The 20,008-nt window shown below is 44.5% G+C and overlaps 1 protein-coding gene and 1 pseudogene across 1 annotated transcript in view; one reads left to right on the forward strand and one right to left on the reverse strand.

The window, feature by feature from the left end:
- The window catches only part of PRND (prion like protein doppel), a 954-nt gene extending 816 nt beyond the window's left edge, over window positions 1–138 (forward strand). The window contains exon 2 of the mRNA XM_008068920.1: window positions 2–138. Coding sequence (XP_008067111.1) covers window positions 2–138 — 137 coding nt within the window. The remainder of the gene's footprint in view (window position 1) is intronic.
- An 8,741-nt stretch (window positions 139–8,879) lies between these two features.
- Window positions 8,880–17,604, reverse strand: LOC103271451 (annotated as a pseudogene).
- Window positions 17,605–20,008: the final 2,404 nt, after the last annotated feature.

Raw genomic sequence — 20,008 nt, forward strand, 5'->3', positions numbered from 1 at the left:
AGGGCCGGGCTGCGCCTTCTTCGTCGCCACGCTAGGCCCCCGGAGGAGCCCCGGCACGCCACGTTAGGTCATAAAGGCTGGCGGCATGGAGAAAAGGGACTGTGCCCGGCGCCCTCAGCCCTTTCCCACGACTCTTAGACGCAGGCGTTATCCCCGTTTTGCAGAGGAGGAAACCGGGGCTCAGAGAGGTGAAGTAGTAGCCTACCCAGCGCCACACGGCTGGAGAGTGGCAGAGCCGGGATTTAACCCTGTCTCCTCTACGTCCAGGCTTTCTGCTCTGTCCAGCCCCAGAGCGGTCTCATGATCACTCTGCGGCTCTCAAGGACCCACATCCAAACGTGCATCTCCAGTGAAATTGTGGAAGTGCCATATTTAGAAATAAATGGAAAGACTTGAGCCAATGGCTGTGTGCTTTCGTACTTTCACAGAGGCTATTTTAGTCCATCTAATGAAACTATAATAGAAATAAGACTGGGAAGGGGCCGAGAAGTCATATTGTAGGGAAATGTTGTCAAGCTGATTCTAAGAACAAACCAAATACGCAGCAAGACGGGAGGAGTGGCACTTTTTTTAAAACAAGAAGGGTGTATGCTGTTCCCATTCTTGAAATATTCCATGCATTTAAAAAATGACAATGCATACTTTTATCTAATCTTCCCCAATCCTATGTGCATGTTTTGTGTGCACCCATACGAGCATCTTTCAATATATGCCCTTTATGTCAGCACTCCAGATGTGCACGGTGTCCGGGTGAACACCACTTTGGTGAGGGACCATCATTTCTGTAAACCGCTTATCACTACAAAAATATAATTACTTGCCAACAAGATTAAAAAGAAGCCATGTCTCTGAGGAGACCCAATTAAAAACTCAATTTGTGCCATAAGCAAGAATTGATACACTATCTTATTCGTTTAAAAATATAACAAAATATGAATATAATTTAAATGAGAAGTAATGACTCTAATGCTCGGATGCCCCCATAGGTCCTCTAGATACCCTCACAGACCCTCAAGAGTTGTTGAACCATGTTTGGAGAAGACAACTGCTGAATATTATCAATTCTACTTTTAAGAGAGTTTGTAAGAATGAAAAATGTGTATTATCAGACAATTTCTCCAAACTATTTCAGTACATGAATGTTGATAAAGGCATTTCTTGTGCTGAGTCCCTACTGCTGTCAGTGTTCTTCTCAAGGTCGCATTTGGAAGAGTTTAACCTTGGAAGCATGCGGAGGACTTGGGGGTGGGAGAGCCCAGGGCAGCAGCCTTCCACGGACACACGGCCCCACCTGGTGGCCAGGCAGTGGTTCTTGCTACACTCACTGGCTGCTTCCATAAGTCCTGTTCATTCTAGATCAGAGAGCAAAAAAAAAAAAAAAAAAAGGTACAGAACATGTGAAGGTGATTTCTTGCCTTCCAGTTTGTTTGTTTTGTTTTAATAATAACAATGACAATAAAGAAAGAGAAACTAGATGGAGGCTGGTGTTGACATTTCAATTCCTGTCTCTCCTAACCTTAATAACAAGGGCAGGCACAGCCACACCAGCAGAATTGCTTCATTCCTGATGTGGAAACACTTAGGCCATGGTGTAATTCATTTTCTATAATTACTGCCTTTTCTCATTTTGTTAATAGTTCCAGAAACCAGATTTCAGCTGGGTGCTAAGTGAACTTGTACACGGTAATTCAAATTAATTGAAACTGTCTGTGCTTGAATATCCTTGCTCATGCTTACGAATCCTGGAGTGGAGTAAAGGCTTTGTGAGTCTGATGTATCACTTCAGCCAGTGTTATGGGATGCTCATTCTGTGTAAAACGTTGAGGGCCTTCCAGATTATTCCTGATACAGTCATTTTACAATGTGAATAATTTCACCCACCATCGCTTTCTTTCTATCAGTTCAACCGTTTCTATCAGTTTATTGTAAAACCAACATTAAGATGACAACAGAAATTCGAAACAAAAAATGGCTACAATTCCAGTATCTGATTAAGTCAGTGTTTTCATCCCCCCCCATAACCCCCTAACCCTTATCCATTTCCATATACATATATACATGTTTGCAATAATAAAACAGATGAGCCTTCAATTCTGTATTTTCATGGAACTTCATTCAATGCCCCCTCCTCATTTTCCTATGCTTTTTGTTTTCTTACCTCCCCCATTTTTCCCTCATCCTACCCCCTCCATCAGCCTGGGTTATAGCCTCCACACCTTCACTGTGCTCAGATATGTAAGGTAGGGATTTTTGCTTGATTATGCCTTTTAAAAATACTGTCATTGCATATGTTATATTTATTCCTCTACAATATGCCTCCCTAACAACACTGCTTCATGAAGCTCTCTGGATCAACAGCTAGCCAGTTAACTAACTCATCCTTTTAGATGGTTGCGGAATATTCCGTAGTACAGATGTATGACGATTGATTTAATCATTCCTTGTTGATGGACCTTCAGATCGTTTTCAGTTTTTTGCCCCTGCAAACAATAAACACTCTTGTGTACAACATTGCATGCTGGTGCTTATGCTTGTGTTTCTGTGGAAGAGATTCACACACATGCAGAATTCCTGGAACAAAGCTTGTATATAATGTCTGTTTTCACTAGACATGATCAGGGTATGTTCTCACACAGGTGAAACAATTCTCATTTCCATTTCTGCCAGCAGCACAGAGTACTAACCCAGCTTCCCGGGTGGGAAGAAAAGGAACCAAACATTCATGCCACTGGAAATACATGATCTCATACTATGGGGAATAAATCAGGCATTCCCTGCAAAAAATATTAAGGTACTATGTTTTTGCGATATCTTTTCTTTTCTTTTTTTTTTTTTTTTTTTTGAGTTGGGTCTCACTCTGTTACCCAGACTAGAGTGAAGTGGCATGATCATGACAATCACAGTTCACGATATCCTTGACCTCCTGGACTCAGGTGATCCTTCCACCTCAGAATCCCAAGTAGCTGGGACTACAGGCACATGCCACCATGCCCGGCTAATTTTTTGTGGGGATGAGGTTTTGCTATGTTGCCCAGGTTGGTCTCAAACTCCTGGGCTCAAGCAATCCTCCCACCTCAGCCTCCCAAAATGCTGGGTTTATAGGCATACATCACTCTAAGTCCATTCCAGACCTTCTAAAGATTGCCCCAGAAAACCAGACTCAGGTCTTTCCCTTGGAACATGGGATCCTTCACCTGGGCCTGTGGCTTTAGGAGGTCCCTTCTCTGAGCAGGAACATGCACATAGAAGGACTGAGAGACCACATGGGGAGCACTAATGCCATAAGGCCACCCTCACACAGTGAGTCCCAGACCCCAGATTGGGGTGGAAGAGTCTGTTTCTCTGGCATCCTGTGAGAGGCCTCAGCCTGAAATAAGCCCCAGACACTGACCACCTCCCAGAAGAGCTCATCCTCCAGTCCTCTTGTCACTGCCTCCCCCAAGATGCCTTTTCTGTAAACTGGTCTGAATTTCATAGCATCATGCACCTACCCACACTCCTCCCTGCCAAACACCAGCCCTGGGGATTCCCAGATCTTATTTTAAGGCAAACCCTTTTGTGAGAAAGTATTGCCTTTCTAAACAATACAGATTGTTTTAACTCCAACAGGCTTGGCCATAAACTGTGGAAGGAAATTGGCAGAAGTCCAGAGAGGAACTAGAGGAAGCTGGAAATAGACAGGTCAAGGACGGAGGAACTGACACAGCTGGATGGAGGGAGGTGGGCGGGGGAGGGTGGACACCAGGGGAAGGGAGAAGACCAGCCATGAATGTCCTAGGAGAGTTACATGCTCAGGCTTATCAAAGGTGACATCAGCATCCAGCAGGGGAAGGTGTTATGTCACCAGGGGCTCCTGGCTCAAGAAATTACTTCAGCACCAAGGAGAGGGATTTTCAAGGCCAAAGCAGAGGGTAAGGTCTAAGCGGTATACTGACTGGGTAAAAACCATCTAGTTGTGTTGTGCTGGAATTTCCAAATCCATAATTAAGGTTTTTAATTTCTTAACTGGCTGTTTTGGCTCAGAACTACTCAGCAATCAGAAACAAAACAGGGTAGCTTATGGCATCTCTTAAGTGTCATGTATCCCTCCCTGTGCCCAAGCCAAACTCCACCACCACTTCTGCTCCCCTGAGGAAAAAATAAAGAGAGCAAGAGGCAAAGGGTTTTCCTCAGCTTTTTCCCCACTTGGCATAGCCCACCCACCCAAAGTTACTAGGCTTTCTGGGGCTCATTGGCACAAGAGTAGACTCCAAGAAGTTCCTTCTGAAAATTCAAATTTGGTGTGGTCTGCAAATGAGTTTCCTCTCAGCTGGGAAGATGCTGACATTTCCAGAAGTCCAGCTGTCAGACTCTCGCCCAGAGCAGTATCCAAGCTCCCTTCATCTGTCCAGGGGGCCAGGACCCAAGGCTCCCACATCTTTCCATGGGCCTCTACAGGCAACGTCTCTGCCTTGGCAGATGATTTTTATTTAGAATTACAGATAATTTCCTTTCTGGGCACTATCTTAACTTCTAACTTACTTTTAGCATTTGAGCTAGTGCCCTTATTTGCTTCATAATGGACATGTTGTGGGTTCTTCCATGCCTTCATTCAACAAACATGCACTGAGTTCCTACTCAATGTTAGTCTGCTCCATGCTTGGGCTATGATGGTGGGCAATGGAAGCAATGTCCCTGCTGTCAGGGTGATTACATTCAGTAGCACATGCACACACAAGTACTAGCAGAGGTGTACTGGTGCACTGGTTCTATGTGGGGGTGCGTGGGGACCTGGTTTGTACCATTTGCCAATTTCTATGGTATAAGTGGTGACCCAGTCAACTTCAGGGTACCAACATAACATCACTGAATGTGGAGTTGGAAGAGATGTGTATGACTGTCTCTCAGGAGCCCGTCTGACCTGTTCCACCACAATTAGTTTAATTATTTACTTTGTTATCTTTACACAGATTACATCATTCTTAGAAACAATTTTTATAGCCCTCCCAAGGTAGGGCTGAAATCATCTCAACACAGGAAGGGGGCGTTGATGGATTGACAATGACCCTCCAGACTCCTCTCCTCAACATGCAGAGACACTTAAGTGAAGACCCAGTCCCAGGTGGGTGCAGGAAGAACCAAGGCCAGAGCAGAAGAGAGAGGCACCTGGGACCGCTGTTGAAGCTGAGGATCACTGAGCAGTAAATACTGACTTTCTATTACACACCTGACAGTCCACTAGACTCTGCAGAGGCCACATTGAATGAGTCACCACCACTTCCCTCAAGACACTCACAGACTGATGGGGAGATGGATAAGGATTGCACAGTGTGGGGAAGTACTGTGTTAGACATAGGAGTGAGCAAGAAAGGGGTTCCAGAGAGGACAGGTCTGAAAGGATGGATGGGGCATTCAGGTGGAGAAGATGGGGAAGAGCCAGTATCATCACAAAAATGAAAACAAGACTAGGAGCTGCAGGTGGTCCAGCACAGCAGGGATGTGGATGTGTGTGGAGGAGAGTGCTGCCATGAGGCTGGAGAATGAGAGGAGTGAGATCCGCAGAGGCCCCTCATGTTGTGTGCCTATGTCCTCTAGGGCAGCCCTTCTCAAACACCGATGGGGACACGAATTACCTGGGATCTCAGGAAGTTTGGGGTGGGCCAAACTTCTACATTTCTACATTTCTTTTTTTAAATTAACATATTTATTTTAAAGATGTGGCATACAATTCAGGATTAGGTATACAAATGATCATCGTACAGGTAAAGTTTGGGCCTACTTTGGTCCCCACTTCTCCTGGTCTGAGATCAGTTACCCTTATTGATGAAGTGTGCCCTCTCCCACTTCCTCCCCTGGCAGTGACCCGCTACTGCCAATCCTTTTCTTATAGTATTATGATCATTGTTCAGGGTCCACCTATGAGTGAGAATGTGTGGTACTCAGTTCAAGGTTCCATCTTTCTAGCAAGCTCCCTGGTCGTGCTGACACTGCTGGTCCATGGACCACACTTTGCATAGAAAGTAAGTAGGAAAGGGGGAAAACTGAAGAGTGTTGAGAAAGCAGGCACCATGATCAGACTTGCATTTCTAAAGATGGCTGTAGCTGCTGGGCAAGATGGGCTACCGACAGCCACAGCTGCAGGAGCTGGGAGAAAGGAAGGAGGTCCGGAGTTAAGACTGGCACTCGGTGAGTTGGAGGTGTCCCATCTGGATCCCACTTCAGGTCTGGCTCCCTTGTCCTCAGCACCTGTCAGGAGGGTTGCTGGAGCCCCCAGAATTCCTCCCATTCTAGGACGTCTTCTCATGTCTCTGGCCCACGCAGCTGGCCCACGTAGCACCCTTGGCTTTACAGATTCAGGCAAATTCATGCTTAATGTCATTCATTCCTACGGGACAGTAGAGTTATTTATTTTAGGGGCAGAATCTATTTCAGCAGCTTTATTGTTTTTAGTGTAGTAATTTGTATTGCTTTTCCTTTTCAATAAAAGGAATGCTTGTAACATAGTCTTTTCTGAAATTATAAATTAACTGTTCAAGGTTAACATAACTTATTCTGTTGAATTTATAAAACATTTAGCTTTGTAAGAAATATATTTTAGGCAGGGAGCGGTGGCTCAAGCCTATAATCCCAGCACTTTGGGAGGCCGAGGCAAGAGGATTGCCTGAGCCCACGGGTTTGAGACCAGCCTGAGCAACATGGTGAAACCTCTTCTCTACAATAAATCAAAAAAATTAGCCAGGCATGGTAGCACACATCTGTAGTTCCGGCTACTTGGAAGGCTGAGACAGAAGGATCACTGGAGCTCAGCAGGTTGACGCTGGGTGGCCGTGAGCATGCCACTGCATTTTAGCCTGGACGACATAGTGAGATTCCATCTCAAAAAAAAGAGAAAAGAAATATATTTTAATTTTTTTCATTAATCACTATAATATGGCATGTATTTATGAAATGTTTGTAAGATTTCAAATTTGAGAAACCCATCTATGGCACGTTTTATAATATGCATTGATTAAGGTACAATTTTAAATACGTATCTACACATATTCCACAATCTGAACCCATTTAATATGAACATTAGTCTTTCTCTCTGTTATTTTTCTCCCTACAAGTTGGCCTGACTTTATAGAGCAGTAGTTCTCAACTAGTGGTGAGAACTCCCCCTAGGAAATATTTGGTAATATCTGGGATAATTTTTGTTTACAAAAAAAGGGGGTTCTAATGGTGTTTGGTGGGTAGAACCCAGAGGTGCTACTAAGCATACTGCAATGCATAAGATGAACCCCCACAACATTGTGGGGAAGCATTGTGCTAGACATATGAGTTAGCAAAAAAGGGGTTCCAGAGAGGACAGATCTGAAAGGATGGATGGGGGCATTCGGGTGGAGAAGATGGGGAAGAGGCAGTATGATCGCAAAAATGAAAACAAGACTAGGAGCTGCAGGTGGTCCAGCATAGCAGGGATGTGGATGTGTGTGGAGGTGAGTGATGCCATGAGGCTGGAGAATGAGAGGAGTGAGATCTGGAAAGGACCCTCATGCTACGTGCCTGTGTTCTCTAGGGACCTCCACAACAAAGAAATATCCAACTCAGATATCAATAGTGCCAATGTTAGGCAACCCTGTTGTCGATATGACTCAATTTCCATTTTATTAATAGCCTCTCTGAAAATGCAGACTTTGCTAATTTGCATGTAATACTTAAAAGAATATTTAGGCTGGGTACGGTGACTCATGCCTGTAATCCCAACACTCTGGGAAGCCGAGGAGAGAGAATTGCTTGAGCTCAGGAGTTCGAGACCAGCCTAGGCAACATGGTGAGACCTCATCTCCACAACAAATTAGAAAAAAAAATTGACTGGGCATAGTGGCGCGTGCCTGTAATCCCAGCTACTTGGAAGGCTGAGGCGAAAGGATTGCCTGAGCCAGCAGTTCAAGGCTATGGTAGTCACCATTAGGCGGCTCTGCTCCAGCCTAGGCGACAGAGTGAGACTCCAATTCAAAAAAACAAAAGCAAAAAAAAAGAATATTTAACCTAGCCAATACTGTCACCAAAAGAAACGACTGGCTCTAAGTATCAACTGATACTTCCAAAATGCGTAAGCCACAAAATCAACTTAGAATGATAAAAATAGGCATATGTACCATTTAACTTCTTTTGAACCTGCTCTGCCAGTCTAATTCATTAATATGGAAAGTTAATTATGATTGTTTTGAAGTAGCTAAACAGTTTCCTTTGCACATTTTTCTGAACCCTAGTAAAACTTAAATGATACACAAAGCACCCAGCAAATAGCAAAGTGCTCTACAATTGTTCTGAAAATGTTTATCACAACATATAAAAAAGAGGTTCCCTTATTTGTTCAAACTTGTCGTGACCATGTGTCTGAACAGGTCAAATTAAGTTTTATTTGCTCACTCTCTTCTTACAATAACCTCGCATAAATGTCTTTTACAAAGGGTAGTGCCAAGGTTAGGAAACACTGTTGTGGATCACGACTCAATTTCCATTTCACTGATAACCTCTCTGTCCACTGTAATTCTGAAAATAGACTTTGCTAATTTGCAAATACCACTTAAAAGAACATTTAACCTAGCCAATATTGTTACCAAAAGCAATAGTTGACTTGAAGTACCAAATGATATCTCCAATATGATTAAACCACAGAATCAACTTAGAATGATAAAAATTGGAGTAAATACCATTTCATTTCCCTTGAACCTGCTATGACTTTAACAAATATATATGGGGTATATGACACAAAATTAAGCAGTCAGTTGTGTTTTTTACACAACTGTTAATTGTAAAGTATCAATGTACCATATGCAAGTTTAACTAATAGAGAACCAATTGTTTAAAAATCATCCTACGTTTAAGGGAGGAAAGTTTCCAGCACTTGACTTTCACAGTCGCATTCTATATATTTCTGAATGGTCAACAAACTGATTCAAATGACTTGAATTATTCCACCATTTAAAGAGAAAAGTCTCCTCGGAAGGCTGAGGCGAAAGGATTACCTGAGCCCAGCAGGTCGAGGCTGCGGTGGCTGTGAGTGTGCCACTGTACTCCAGCCTGGGCGACAGAGTAAGACTTTGACTCCAAAAAAAAAGATAAACAAAAAGAAAAGTCTCTACAATAATCTAAAACCATGGAGTTATCTTCATTTCACCACTGACTGCTTTTTTCAGAAGTTCTAGTTTTTCCTTTGACACATAACAATAGTTTTTAATCTCATTGAGATCTGGATTTAAAGTCACAGCTGGGTACAATGGCTCACACCCGTAATCTCAGCATCTCCCAGTGCAGAAAGATCACTTGAGTCCGGGAGTGCAAGACCAACCTAGGCAATATAGCAAGATCCTGTCTCTACCAAAAATAAAATTTAAAAAAATAACTCGATGCGGTGGTGCATGCCTGTTAATCTCAGCTACTCAGGAGGCTGAGGCAAGAGAATCATCTGAACCCGGGAGTTCAAGGCTCCAGTGAGCTATTATCGCACCACTACACTCCAACTTGGGCAACAGAGAAAGACCTTGTCTCTAGAAAACCAAAAATTTTTTTTAAATAAAAATTTTAAAGCTACAGTCTTCCTAACAAGCAAAATGTAATCAACTCTGTGTCCATCCCAGATGCCATCAGATTACACCTTCTAGTGAATTCGTGTTGGAACACATCTCTTCCAGAGGAGGCTCTTCCGTGGGCATTCCTAAGTCAGGGCTTGGATGTCTCTGTGTTGCTCATCTCATGCCCGTGACATCCTTTACCTCAAGCTTGCCTGGACCACAGCATGGATGACTATCACAAATATTTAGTGATACAACCTGAAAAGGTAATTTTAACATCTGATCTCTGCTGTAGCAGGAGCTTACTTATGGTGTTGAATAAGAAGATACTATTGTGACAAGCCTGGGCAACTTGGTGAGACCTCATCTCTACAATAAATAAAAAAAATTAACTGGGTTTTATGGCAGGTGCCTGCAGTTTCAGCTACGTGGAAGGCTGAGGCAGAAGGATGGTCTGAGCCCAGCAGGTCGAGGCTGCAGTGGCCATGAGCGTGCCACTGCACTCCAGTCTGGGCAACAGAGTGAGTCTCCAACAAAAAAAAGAAGAAGATACTAAAAGTTCTATGCAATAAATTTGTCTCAACGTTTTCATTCAGGCGACAATTCTTGGTCTCAGCCGCAATTTTATTGTCATTTCCATCAATAAGAATACATATCTCTGCTAGGAGTTGAACCTGTTGCTCACTGAGATGGTGACATCTACTCCAGAATTGTACGGTATGGCTGATCTGTCCTAGAAGACATGAGGGCAGAGTCAGTTGGTGGGGGTGGGGGGAGCAGGGGATGGGGAAGGGTGTGTCCAGTATATCTCAGGAGCTTTATAAATGGCTCTACCTGGAGTATATATTCAAGACCTAAAAGTTATCATTTCTGTTTTGGTTTTTTGGGGGTTTTTTTGGTTTTTTTTGAGTTGGAGTCTCACTCTGTCGCCCAGACTGGAGTGCAGTGGCCGCTCCCGGCCACCACAACCTCGCCTGCTGGGCTCTGGCGATCCTTCCGCCTCAGCCTTCCAAGTAGCTGGAATTACAGGCATGCGCTACCACGCCCGGCTGATTTTTTGATTTATTGTAGAGATGAGGTCTCGCTGCCCAGGCAGGTCTCGAACCCGCGGGCTCAGGCAATCCACTCACCTCAGCCTCCCAAAGCGCGGGATTACAGGCTGAGCCACCGAGCCCAGCTCATTTCTGTTTTTTAATTAAACTTTATGGCAAAATCATGTGCTATACTGAGATTTACAAAAATTTGCTCTCTGGAAAAAATTTGCTGTGGCATGTCCACAGTCCATGATGATGAGAAAACATCAGAGACTCAAAGAGGACTGGGGAGCCGGGCTCCGTGGCTCAGCCTGTAATCCCGCTCCTTTGGGAGGCTGAGGTGAGTGGATTGCCTGAGCCCGCGGGTTCGGGACCCGCCTGGGCAACTTGGCGAGACCTCATCTCTACAATAAATCAAAAAATCAGCCAGGCGTGGTAGCGCGCGCCTGTAGTTCCAGCTACTTGGCAGGTTGAGGCGGAAGGATCGGCGGAGCCCAGCAGGTCGAGGCTGCGGTGGCCGGGAGCAGCCACTGCACTCTAGTCTGGGCGACAGAGTGAGACTCCAACTCAAAAAAAAAAGAGGACTGGAGGTTGGGAGTGACTGCTATGGCACCTTGGCTGGTCCTAGGGACATTAGAGACAAGACTTAGGCAGAGTCCAGAAAAGTAAGTGAGAGAATGGGGCAGGAAAGGGCATTCCTATATGAGGGAACAATATGCCCCAAGACTTAAAAAACTAGAAAAACGTGACAAGTGCTGCACATGCCACACAGCCTGGTACACACAGACTGAGAGTGGAGAGTGGTGAGAACATACAGAACAGAACACAGTGAACCATGGGTGTGGGACCAAATGAGAACAGCTAAGCTGCAGACCACCCCTGCTGGGCTCCACCCTACTGGCCAGCCTGTTAGGAACAAGCATTAGCTGAATCTTTCTTCTGTCCTGGGCATTGGGGCCAGCCCTGGGGAATACAGTGACAGAGACCAGGAGCCTCCAACAGCTCAGTAGCTGAGCAGATGTAGACCATGAATATGCATCTTAAGTTAACTTCACCTGTGATTAGGGCCATTGGCAGGCAAAGGGATCTGGATATTAAAATGCAGGATTTTTGCTCAGTCTGGAGGCCAAGGGAAAACCTTCCCATGGAAATGATCCTTGAGTTGAGACCTGAAGATGAAGTGGGAGTAAGGCCCAGTAGCAACCCATTCCCAGCTCTCCTACCTGCTGGGGGAAGGACACAATTCCACCACTTTGAAAAACTCAAAGGAGTTTCGGACTTTGAACAGCACCTGGTAAATGACAAGTAAGAACAAGTAATCCATATATTGGCCAAGGGTCTTCCCCAGAGTTCCAGACACCACTCGAGTCAAGCAAAGAACTGCACAGACCAGTTGCAAATAAACCTTTTTCTTAGTCATTAAGGCCTTCTCCATCACAGGTTTTTGCACTTTAGTTGGTAAAGTTGTTTCACACAGGATTATGGGATAACAGTTCTGATGGATGCGTACTGGAATTGAAAATCAATTGAAGAAATGTTCAACCTCACTAATCATCAAGGAGGTGCAAATCAAAGCCACACTGAGTTACCACCTAACTCCAGTCAGAATGGTAATTATCAATAACTCAAAAAATAACAGTTGCTGGAGAGGGTGTGGTGAAAAGGGAACACTTCTACACTGTTGGTGGGAGTGCAAACTAGTGCAATCTCTGTGAAAAACAGTGTGGCGATTCCTAAAAGCTCTAAATATTGACCTCCCATATGCCCCGCAATCCTCCTACTGGGAATATACCCTGAAAAACTCAAATCACTCTATGAAAAAGATACCTGCACACGTATATTTATCACAGCATTGTTCACAATAGCAAGAACCTGAGATCAACCATAATGTCCATCAAAAGTGGACTGGATTTTAAAAATGTGGTCTATATACACAATGGAATACTACGCAGCCATAAAAAAGAATAAAATCATGAATTTCACAGCAACCTGGATGGAACTAGAGTATATAATACTGAGTGACCTCTCACAGAAACAAAGATCTAAGTATCACATGTTCTTACTCATATAGTGGACCTTGAACATCCATCATAATACTATGAGAAAAGGACTGACAGTGGTGGGAAACTATGGGGGTGGAGTGAGGTGGGATTAACGGTAGTAATATCTGTCTGGGGACGGAGAAACACCCCTTATCAACAAGAGTACCTGAATGCAGCATATTTGTATACCTAACCCTTAACTGTACCCCACAATATCAAAATAAAAAATATTGATATATATTTTAAAAAAAAGAAAATCAATTAAATGAATGGTGGATGGTAGGAGCCTGACTTCTCACTGTTGGGATGGAAATTCACAGATAAGCAAGGGGAGGAAGCTAGAGTGACCCAAGGGGTAATGGAGCAGAGTCGGAGACATTGGTATGAATGTATGACTAGCTTAACATAGATACAGAAAGTTGTGTATAGAAAAATTTAAACATATGCATATCTACAGTGGTTAGTACACACACACACACACACACACACACACACACACACACACACACACAACATGTCTTTCTTTGTTCTGTCAGCTGAGGTGGCCTAAAAGAAACAGCAGGCAGTAACAACAAGCATACCTAGTACCCAGATCTTGGTTTCTAAAAACATTCTCTGGGGAAAGGCACCAGAGCTCCTTGAAGAAATGGCAAATTCCATGACTGGGGAAGAACTATGCAAGAGGAGTCTGGGGCATTTTGTAGTGCCAGAAAATAAGGAAATGCTTGAAAACAGAGAACCAAATGAATGAGGCTATGGCAAAGGGACACAGGAGCCAACTGAGAGAGCTCCCAACTGGCCAAAGTCGGAGCAATTTGAGCAACAAAATTAAGTAGTGCTGGATTATCAACTCAAGTATGAAATAAATACCCATATGTCCATACTAATAACAATAAATGATTGTGTGGATTAACAAATGAGGGAGAAGAACCACATCTCCTGGGCAGAGGAATTTCAAATAACTTATGTGGGTACTCTGCCTTCAAGGGGGGCAGACCATAACTCCATCCTTAAGTGTGGAGTAAGCAGAGTGACTTCCTTCCAAAGAGGAGAGTATAACATGGCAGAGAAAAGCAACCTCACAGGTGAAGGAGCCTGGCAAATACCACCTCAGCCAGGTGATCAAGGTCAACATCACCAGTGATACTCATGTTGATAGTGTCTATCAACTTTTATTTCCATGGTCTTCCTCCCCAAAACTCATAACCCCAAGTCTAATCATGAGAAAAACATCAGACGAATCCAATAAAGGGACATTTTACAAAATATCTGAGGAGTACTCCTCAAAACTATCAAGGTCATCAAAAACAAGGAAAGTCTGAGAAACTCACAGCCTAGAGGCGCCTAAGGAGACATGACAACTAGATAACGTATCGCCATTGATTCATTAATTGTAACAAAGGAACCATGTGAATGTAAGATATGGATAAAAAAGAACACTGGGTATGGGTATATGGGAACGCTCTGTGCTATCTTCTCAATTTTTCTGTAAATTTAAAGCTGTTCTAAACAAAAAAGTCCTTAAAAATACAATCAACAGAAGAGGAGAAAGTATTTGCAATATAGAAAAGATAACAGATTGTACAAAAACTTTCAGAATCAATAAGGAAAAAATAAACAACCCAATAAAAAATTGACTAAGGTTGTGAAAAAGCAACACAAAGAAGAAATACAAGTGTCCAATAAACATTGAAAAAATGCTTAATCTCACTAATAATCAGAGAAATGCACGTTCCATTAAAATATCCATATGACTTTTCTCCCGTTAGCTTAAAGGACTGGTAATATCCAGTATTAGCAAGGATGCCAGGAAGCAATGAAAATGTATTCAAGTAATACTTATGTAATTAAATATAAATTAACAAGGATGAATTTTTTTTTTGAGTTGGAGTCTCACTCTGTCACCCAGACTGGAGTGCCACCGCAGCCTCAACCTGCTGGGCTCCGGCGATCCTTCCGCCTCAGCCTTCCAAGTAACCGGAATTACAGGCATGCGCTACCACGCCCGGCTGATTTTCTGATTTATTGTAGAGATGAGGTCTCGCTGCCCAGGCGGGTCTCGAACCTGTGGGCTCAGGCAATCCACTCACCTCAGACTCCCAAAGGCGCAGGATTACAGGCTAAGCCACCGAGCCCGGCTACAAGGATGAATTTTTAAGAAAATTCAGAGGAAAAGAAAGACCCTATTCCTTTGCCATGTTGTAAAGGAAAATATGACTGAAAAATGATGGGTGGCCAATGAGAAGATGCCCAGTCTCATCCATCATCAGTGAAATGCAAATTTAAATGACACTGAGATACTACTACATACCAGAAAGACTGGCATCAACATTGGTGAGAACATGGCGCCACTAAATCTTCCATACACCATTGGTGGGATTGGCACAACCTCCTTTGGAAAACTCTTGGGCAGCGTCTACTCAAACAAAACATGTGCTTGTTTTAGTGCTCAAAATTTCCACTTCTCAGTAAATAGCCAACAGAGCTAAGGGCTTCTGGCTACCAAAATACATATTCAACAACTATTAAGAGCCACTTAATTCACAGTAGCTACAAACTGGAAGTGATCCAAATGTCCATGGATATAAGAATAGCTCACTCAAAGTACAGCCATACAATGGAATACTATATGGCAACCAAGAAGAACTCACTATTGCCACACTCTACATGAATGAATCTCACAGGCTTATTGCTGAGAAAAAAAATTATGAGAGAAGGATATATTGTTCATTTCCATCTCTATGAAGTTTAAGAATTGGCACAACTAATCTAAGGTGATAGAAATTGGAGAGTGGTTTTCTTGGGCAGAAGATGGGTGGGGCACGTGGTATTTTGCCCAGCTGGAGGCTTGAGAGAGCATGATGAATGAATGAAATGGTCTGCCAGCACCTGGGTGGTGGTTATTCAGGTATAGACATGTGTAAGAATTTGTCCACTCACACATTTAAGGTGTGTGCACTTTATATCAGCTCTACATCAGTAAAAAAGTAAGTTAAAGAGAGGAAACTGTGAGTCTTTAAAAATGGGATCATTACCACAAAAGTCATTGGCTGCACCTGTCGGGTTGATGATCAGACTTCTAAGGGAAGCATTAAAACAAGAGCATGATAAACAAAATATGTTCGATCTATACAATGAAATATTATTCCAGCATAAAAGGGAATGAAAAATGAATGAATCGTAGTTCCAGCTACTTGGGAGGCTGAGGCAGGATGATCGCTTGAGTCTGGGAGTTCAAGAACTGCCTGGATAACATAGAGAGACCCTGTCTTTAAATAAATAAATAAAAACAAAATTTTAAACAAGGAAAAAAAATACATCTTGGGGAAAAATATATATGTAAAACAATAAACAAACACTAAAGATCACATCCTGGATGATTCCATCTACATGAAATGTCCAGAATAGGCAAATCCATAGAGATTTGTGGTTTCCAATCTACTTTCTAGGGGAATAGAGGAGTGAGGACTCATAGATATGGGATTTCTTTTTGGGGTGATGAAAATGGTCTGGAATTAGACAGTGATGATCGTTGTACAATTTTTGGAATATGCTAAAAAAACACTGAATTGTACACTTTAAAGAGGTGGACTTTACACTATATGAATTATATCTGCAAGGAAGAAAAAAAAACTGCAGAGTTTCAGAAATCCCAGGATGATGCCATGAGCAGGGCACCCCCGTCATCGGGGCTGGCTTCTGTCACATGCCCTGGACCGGGGTCAGAAGGGCCCTGCCTGTGCTTGGTTCAATGTTTTGCCACCGTCCCCCTGAAATTCTCAATGATTTTTCAACAAAGTCACACGTTTTCATTTTGCACTGGGCCGGGCAAACTAAGTGGCTGGTCCTGTCCTTGGGAAGAATTGCCAGCATCCAGAACAACACAAAGGCTCTTCCTCCTTCTTTACTGAGGTGGGCCTGAGCAGGGGAAGATGCACAGGGAAAGCCTGGGGCCTCGTGGCCTTGCTCTGTCAGGGCCTGAGGCTGTGGGTCCCTGTGCAGTGACTCTGAGGGCCACCTTTCCACTACTGAGGCGGCTAAGGCAGAAAGACTGGGGAGCCGGGAGAGCTGTTCTTGGTCTTGGTTGTCCTGGGAACAAGAGGTCCCTGGGCTGCCCCAGAAAGCACAGCTAGGATCTGCTGGGGTCAGGGCAGGAGGGCTGCATGGAGGCAGGGAAGGGGCTCAGACACAGGGGGAACATCAGAGCACCCCCTTGGTGGAAGATCACTCCAAACACATAGCTTCCATCGAGGTATACCCTGCCTCTGTCGGGGTGCTAAAGGGGTATTTCTTCAGCAGGGGGTGGAGGCACCAAATGAACCCAAATCCTTCCAGCCCCAGATTCTACGAGGGACTGAGATGGGGGTAATAATCAATCAAGACCCAGTTACTAGATTCCTTCTGGTGAGTTTAAAAGTAGCAACCAGGACTGGGCACAGTGGTTCACGCCTGTAATCCCAGCGCTTTGGGAGACCGAGGCGACAGGATCGCTTAAGCCCAGGGGATGAGGCTGTGGTAAGCCATGATCGTGCCACTGTACTCCAGCCTGAGCAACAGAGTGAGACTCCACCTCAACAAAAACAACTCAAGCAAGAGAGGCAGGAGCTTCTGCAGCGGCCTCCAGGCTGGACTGAGGGCATGTGGGCTGGGGACCTTAGTCTTAGATACAAGTGAGGGGATGCCAAACCTGACTGGCCTTGTGCTCTTACCTCTAGCTTTGGGGAAAGAGGAACCAAGCATCCAAATACACAGAGAAACTCGAGTTCATAGGCTTTCCTCTCCCTTTTCAGCACACAGAGTGCTTCTCCATACACAAGGGAGGCTCACTCCCAAGGTACAACTTCCATGAGGACAAAGCAGTGGTTCAGCAAAAACAGCAGGTAAGGATGAAGATTGTCCAGAGGAAACAGACCTTGGGATCTCCAGGGCTCCATTGTTCTGCAGAACTTTCGGAGCTGTCCAGGCCATGGTGGGGGCCAGCTGAAGGAAGCTTGGACTCCGGGTTTTGTCCTCTCTTCCTGCTGGTGGGAAGAATGGGAGCTGGCAGGAAAGGAAACCAACGGAACAAAGAGACAGAAGAAAATCAGAGGCCCCCTGGGGAGAGGCTACAGCTGGCGCAGAGCTCATTGTATGGGCTGGGGGGAATCCGTGTGAGAACAAGCCACTGTCTGGGAATGTGCTTAAGAGCTTTGAGAGACTCCCACACCGATCACCGCCAACCCAGGCACTAGCCCCAGAATTTGACTTTCCAGATCTTGAAGGGGACTTGAAACTTTGAGTTCAAAAGATCAGACTTGAGCCGGGCTCGGTGGCTCTGCCTGTAATCCCGTGCCTTTGGGAGGCTGAGGTGAGTGGATTGCCTGAGCCTGCGGGTTCGAGACCCGCCTGGGCAACTTGGTGAGACCTCATCTCTACAATAAATCAAAAATTAGCCGGGCGTGGTAGCGCGCGCCTGTAGTTCCAGCTACTGGGAAGGCTGAGGCGGAAGGATCGCCGGAGCCCAGCAGGTCGAGGCTGCGGTGGCCGGGAGCGGCCACTGCACTCCAGTCTGAGCGACAGAGTGAGACTCCATCTCAAAAAAAAAAAAAAAAAGACCAGACTTTTTCCATACTCATTTAAAACTTGCTAAAAAGCAAATGTTAAGTCTGAGAAACCACATGCGTTAACATTATCTGCCAAGAAGGAAGTTTCTCCAGTGAATTAGCCACCATCCAGCACCAGGAGCAAAGCCAGGCAAGTTGGGGCTGGGAATGTGTAGACAAGGACCCTGAAAGGTTTATGCCATGAACCTACATGTGACAGTGCTCAGGGGCCTTGAACATCCAAGTGCCACAGTGCTGAGGGGCATTGCTCAGATGTAGAAGCCAACACCCCTGGATCCTCTCCTGGGGCATGACCATGGCAGAGATCGTACTGGACCCCAGAACTCTTTGCTGCACTTACCAGCTGTGGGTGACTTTAAGCAAGTCACTTATCCTCGTAGTGTCACCATTTCCTCATCTGTAAAGCAAGGATAACAACCTGCCTCATGGGGTTACTGTGAGAATGCCAAGTGCTCAGTACAGTGCTAAGAACATAATAAATGCTCAACAAATATTAGTTACTACACTGCAACTATGATTTCTACACTCCCAGTGAAATGCCGCATGCACAGCTGTGGCTTTCTCCTCTCCTCTGGGTTTCCAGGGATGGTTTTTTGGGGGAAAGGAATTGAGAGCTGAGGACAGTTTTCCGTCACACGTCACACTCCAAACCAGAAATCCTGATATCCTATGCTATCAGCTCTAAAATGCATTTTTTAAATATTTAATCTTAGAGTTGTGAGATACATGTGAGAATTTACTGCATAAGTAAGTTGCATGAAAGTGAAATTTAGGCTTGTAGCTGACTCTCTCTCCCCCGATAGTGGACCAGATATCCTGTGTATTGCCATGTGCCTCCCCTCCTCCCTCCTTCCCTTCCCTCCCCCGGCAGTGTCCAGCCTCTGTCAATCCTATCCTTGTACTCGTGTGACCAGTGGTCAGTGCCCACTTATGAGGAAGAACATGTGGTAAAATTCATTTATTAATTCAATTCTTCACACCTTCACTCACCATAATCATCTTTCATCTGGACATCTGCAACAGTCTCCTAACGAATTCACACAGATGAACTATTAAAAACCTAAAATCTGACTCTCTCTCTCTCTTTCTCTCTCTCTTTTAAAATCTTCCCACCTAAATAGAATCCAAACTCCTTACACTGGCCTTAAAAGCCCTATACTTCTCTCCAGCTTCATCTAGACCCCTCTTTCCCTAACTCCCAGGTCCTCTGTCAGTTCCTGAAATACTACAATATTTCTCTCTAGCCTCAGAACCTTTGTTTCTACTCCTTTCCCTTCATCCTAGGGCAGGCTCCGTCTCAAACTTCAAATCTCAGCCTAAATTTCAGCTCCTCCTCAGACTTTCCCAGGTCATCTGGTCTTAAGCAGGTCCCTTCTGCTGCTGCATCATTCTCTGTCTTAGCTTCTTGTCCCCCTTCTTGTATCAGCCGGCTAATGCTGTATAACAAACCTCCTCAAAACTTCGCGGTTTAAAACAACTGTGATTTATTATCACTCACAGCTGCAGGTTGACTGGGGTTCAGCTAGACACCTGGGCCTCTCATGGAAGGGCTGTGGGTCAAGTAGGTTCAATTCTGCTTCACTGTCTCTCATCCTCCTGCTGGGATGACCCTGGTCATGTGTTTCTCATGGTAATGGCCAAGGAACAACAGAGCAAGCAGAAATGTGTGCGATCTCTCAAGGCCCAGGCTCAAAACGGACACACTGTTCCTTTTACCACATTCTACTGATTAAAGTACATCTGCTGATCAAGCCCAAATTCCATCCCTGATGAATTCAGTTAGGCCTGTG

Source organism: Carlito syrichta, unplaced genomic scaffold (assembly GCF_000164805.1).
Source record: "Carlito syrichta isolate Samal-C Ts95f unplaced genomic scaffold, Tarsius_syrichta-2.0.1 Scaffold311675, whole genome shotgun sequence".
Classification (NCBI taxonomy): domain Eukaryota; kingdom Metazoa; phylum Chordata; class Mammalia; order Primates; family Tarsiidae; genus Carlito; species Carlito syrichta.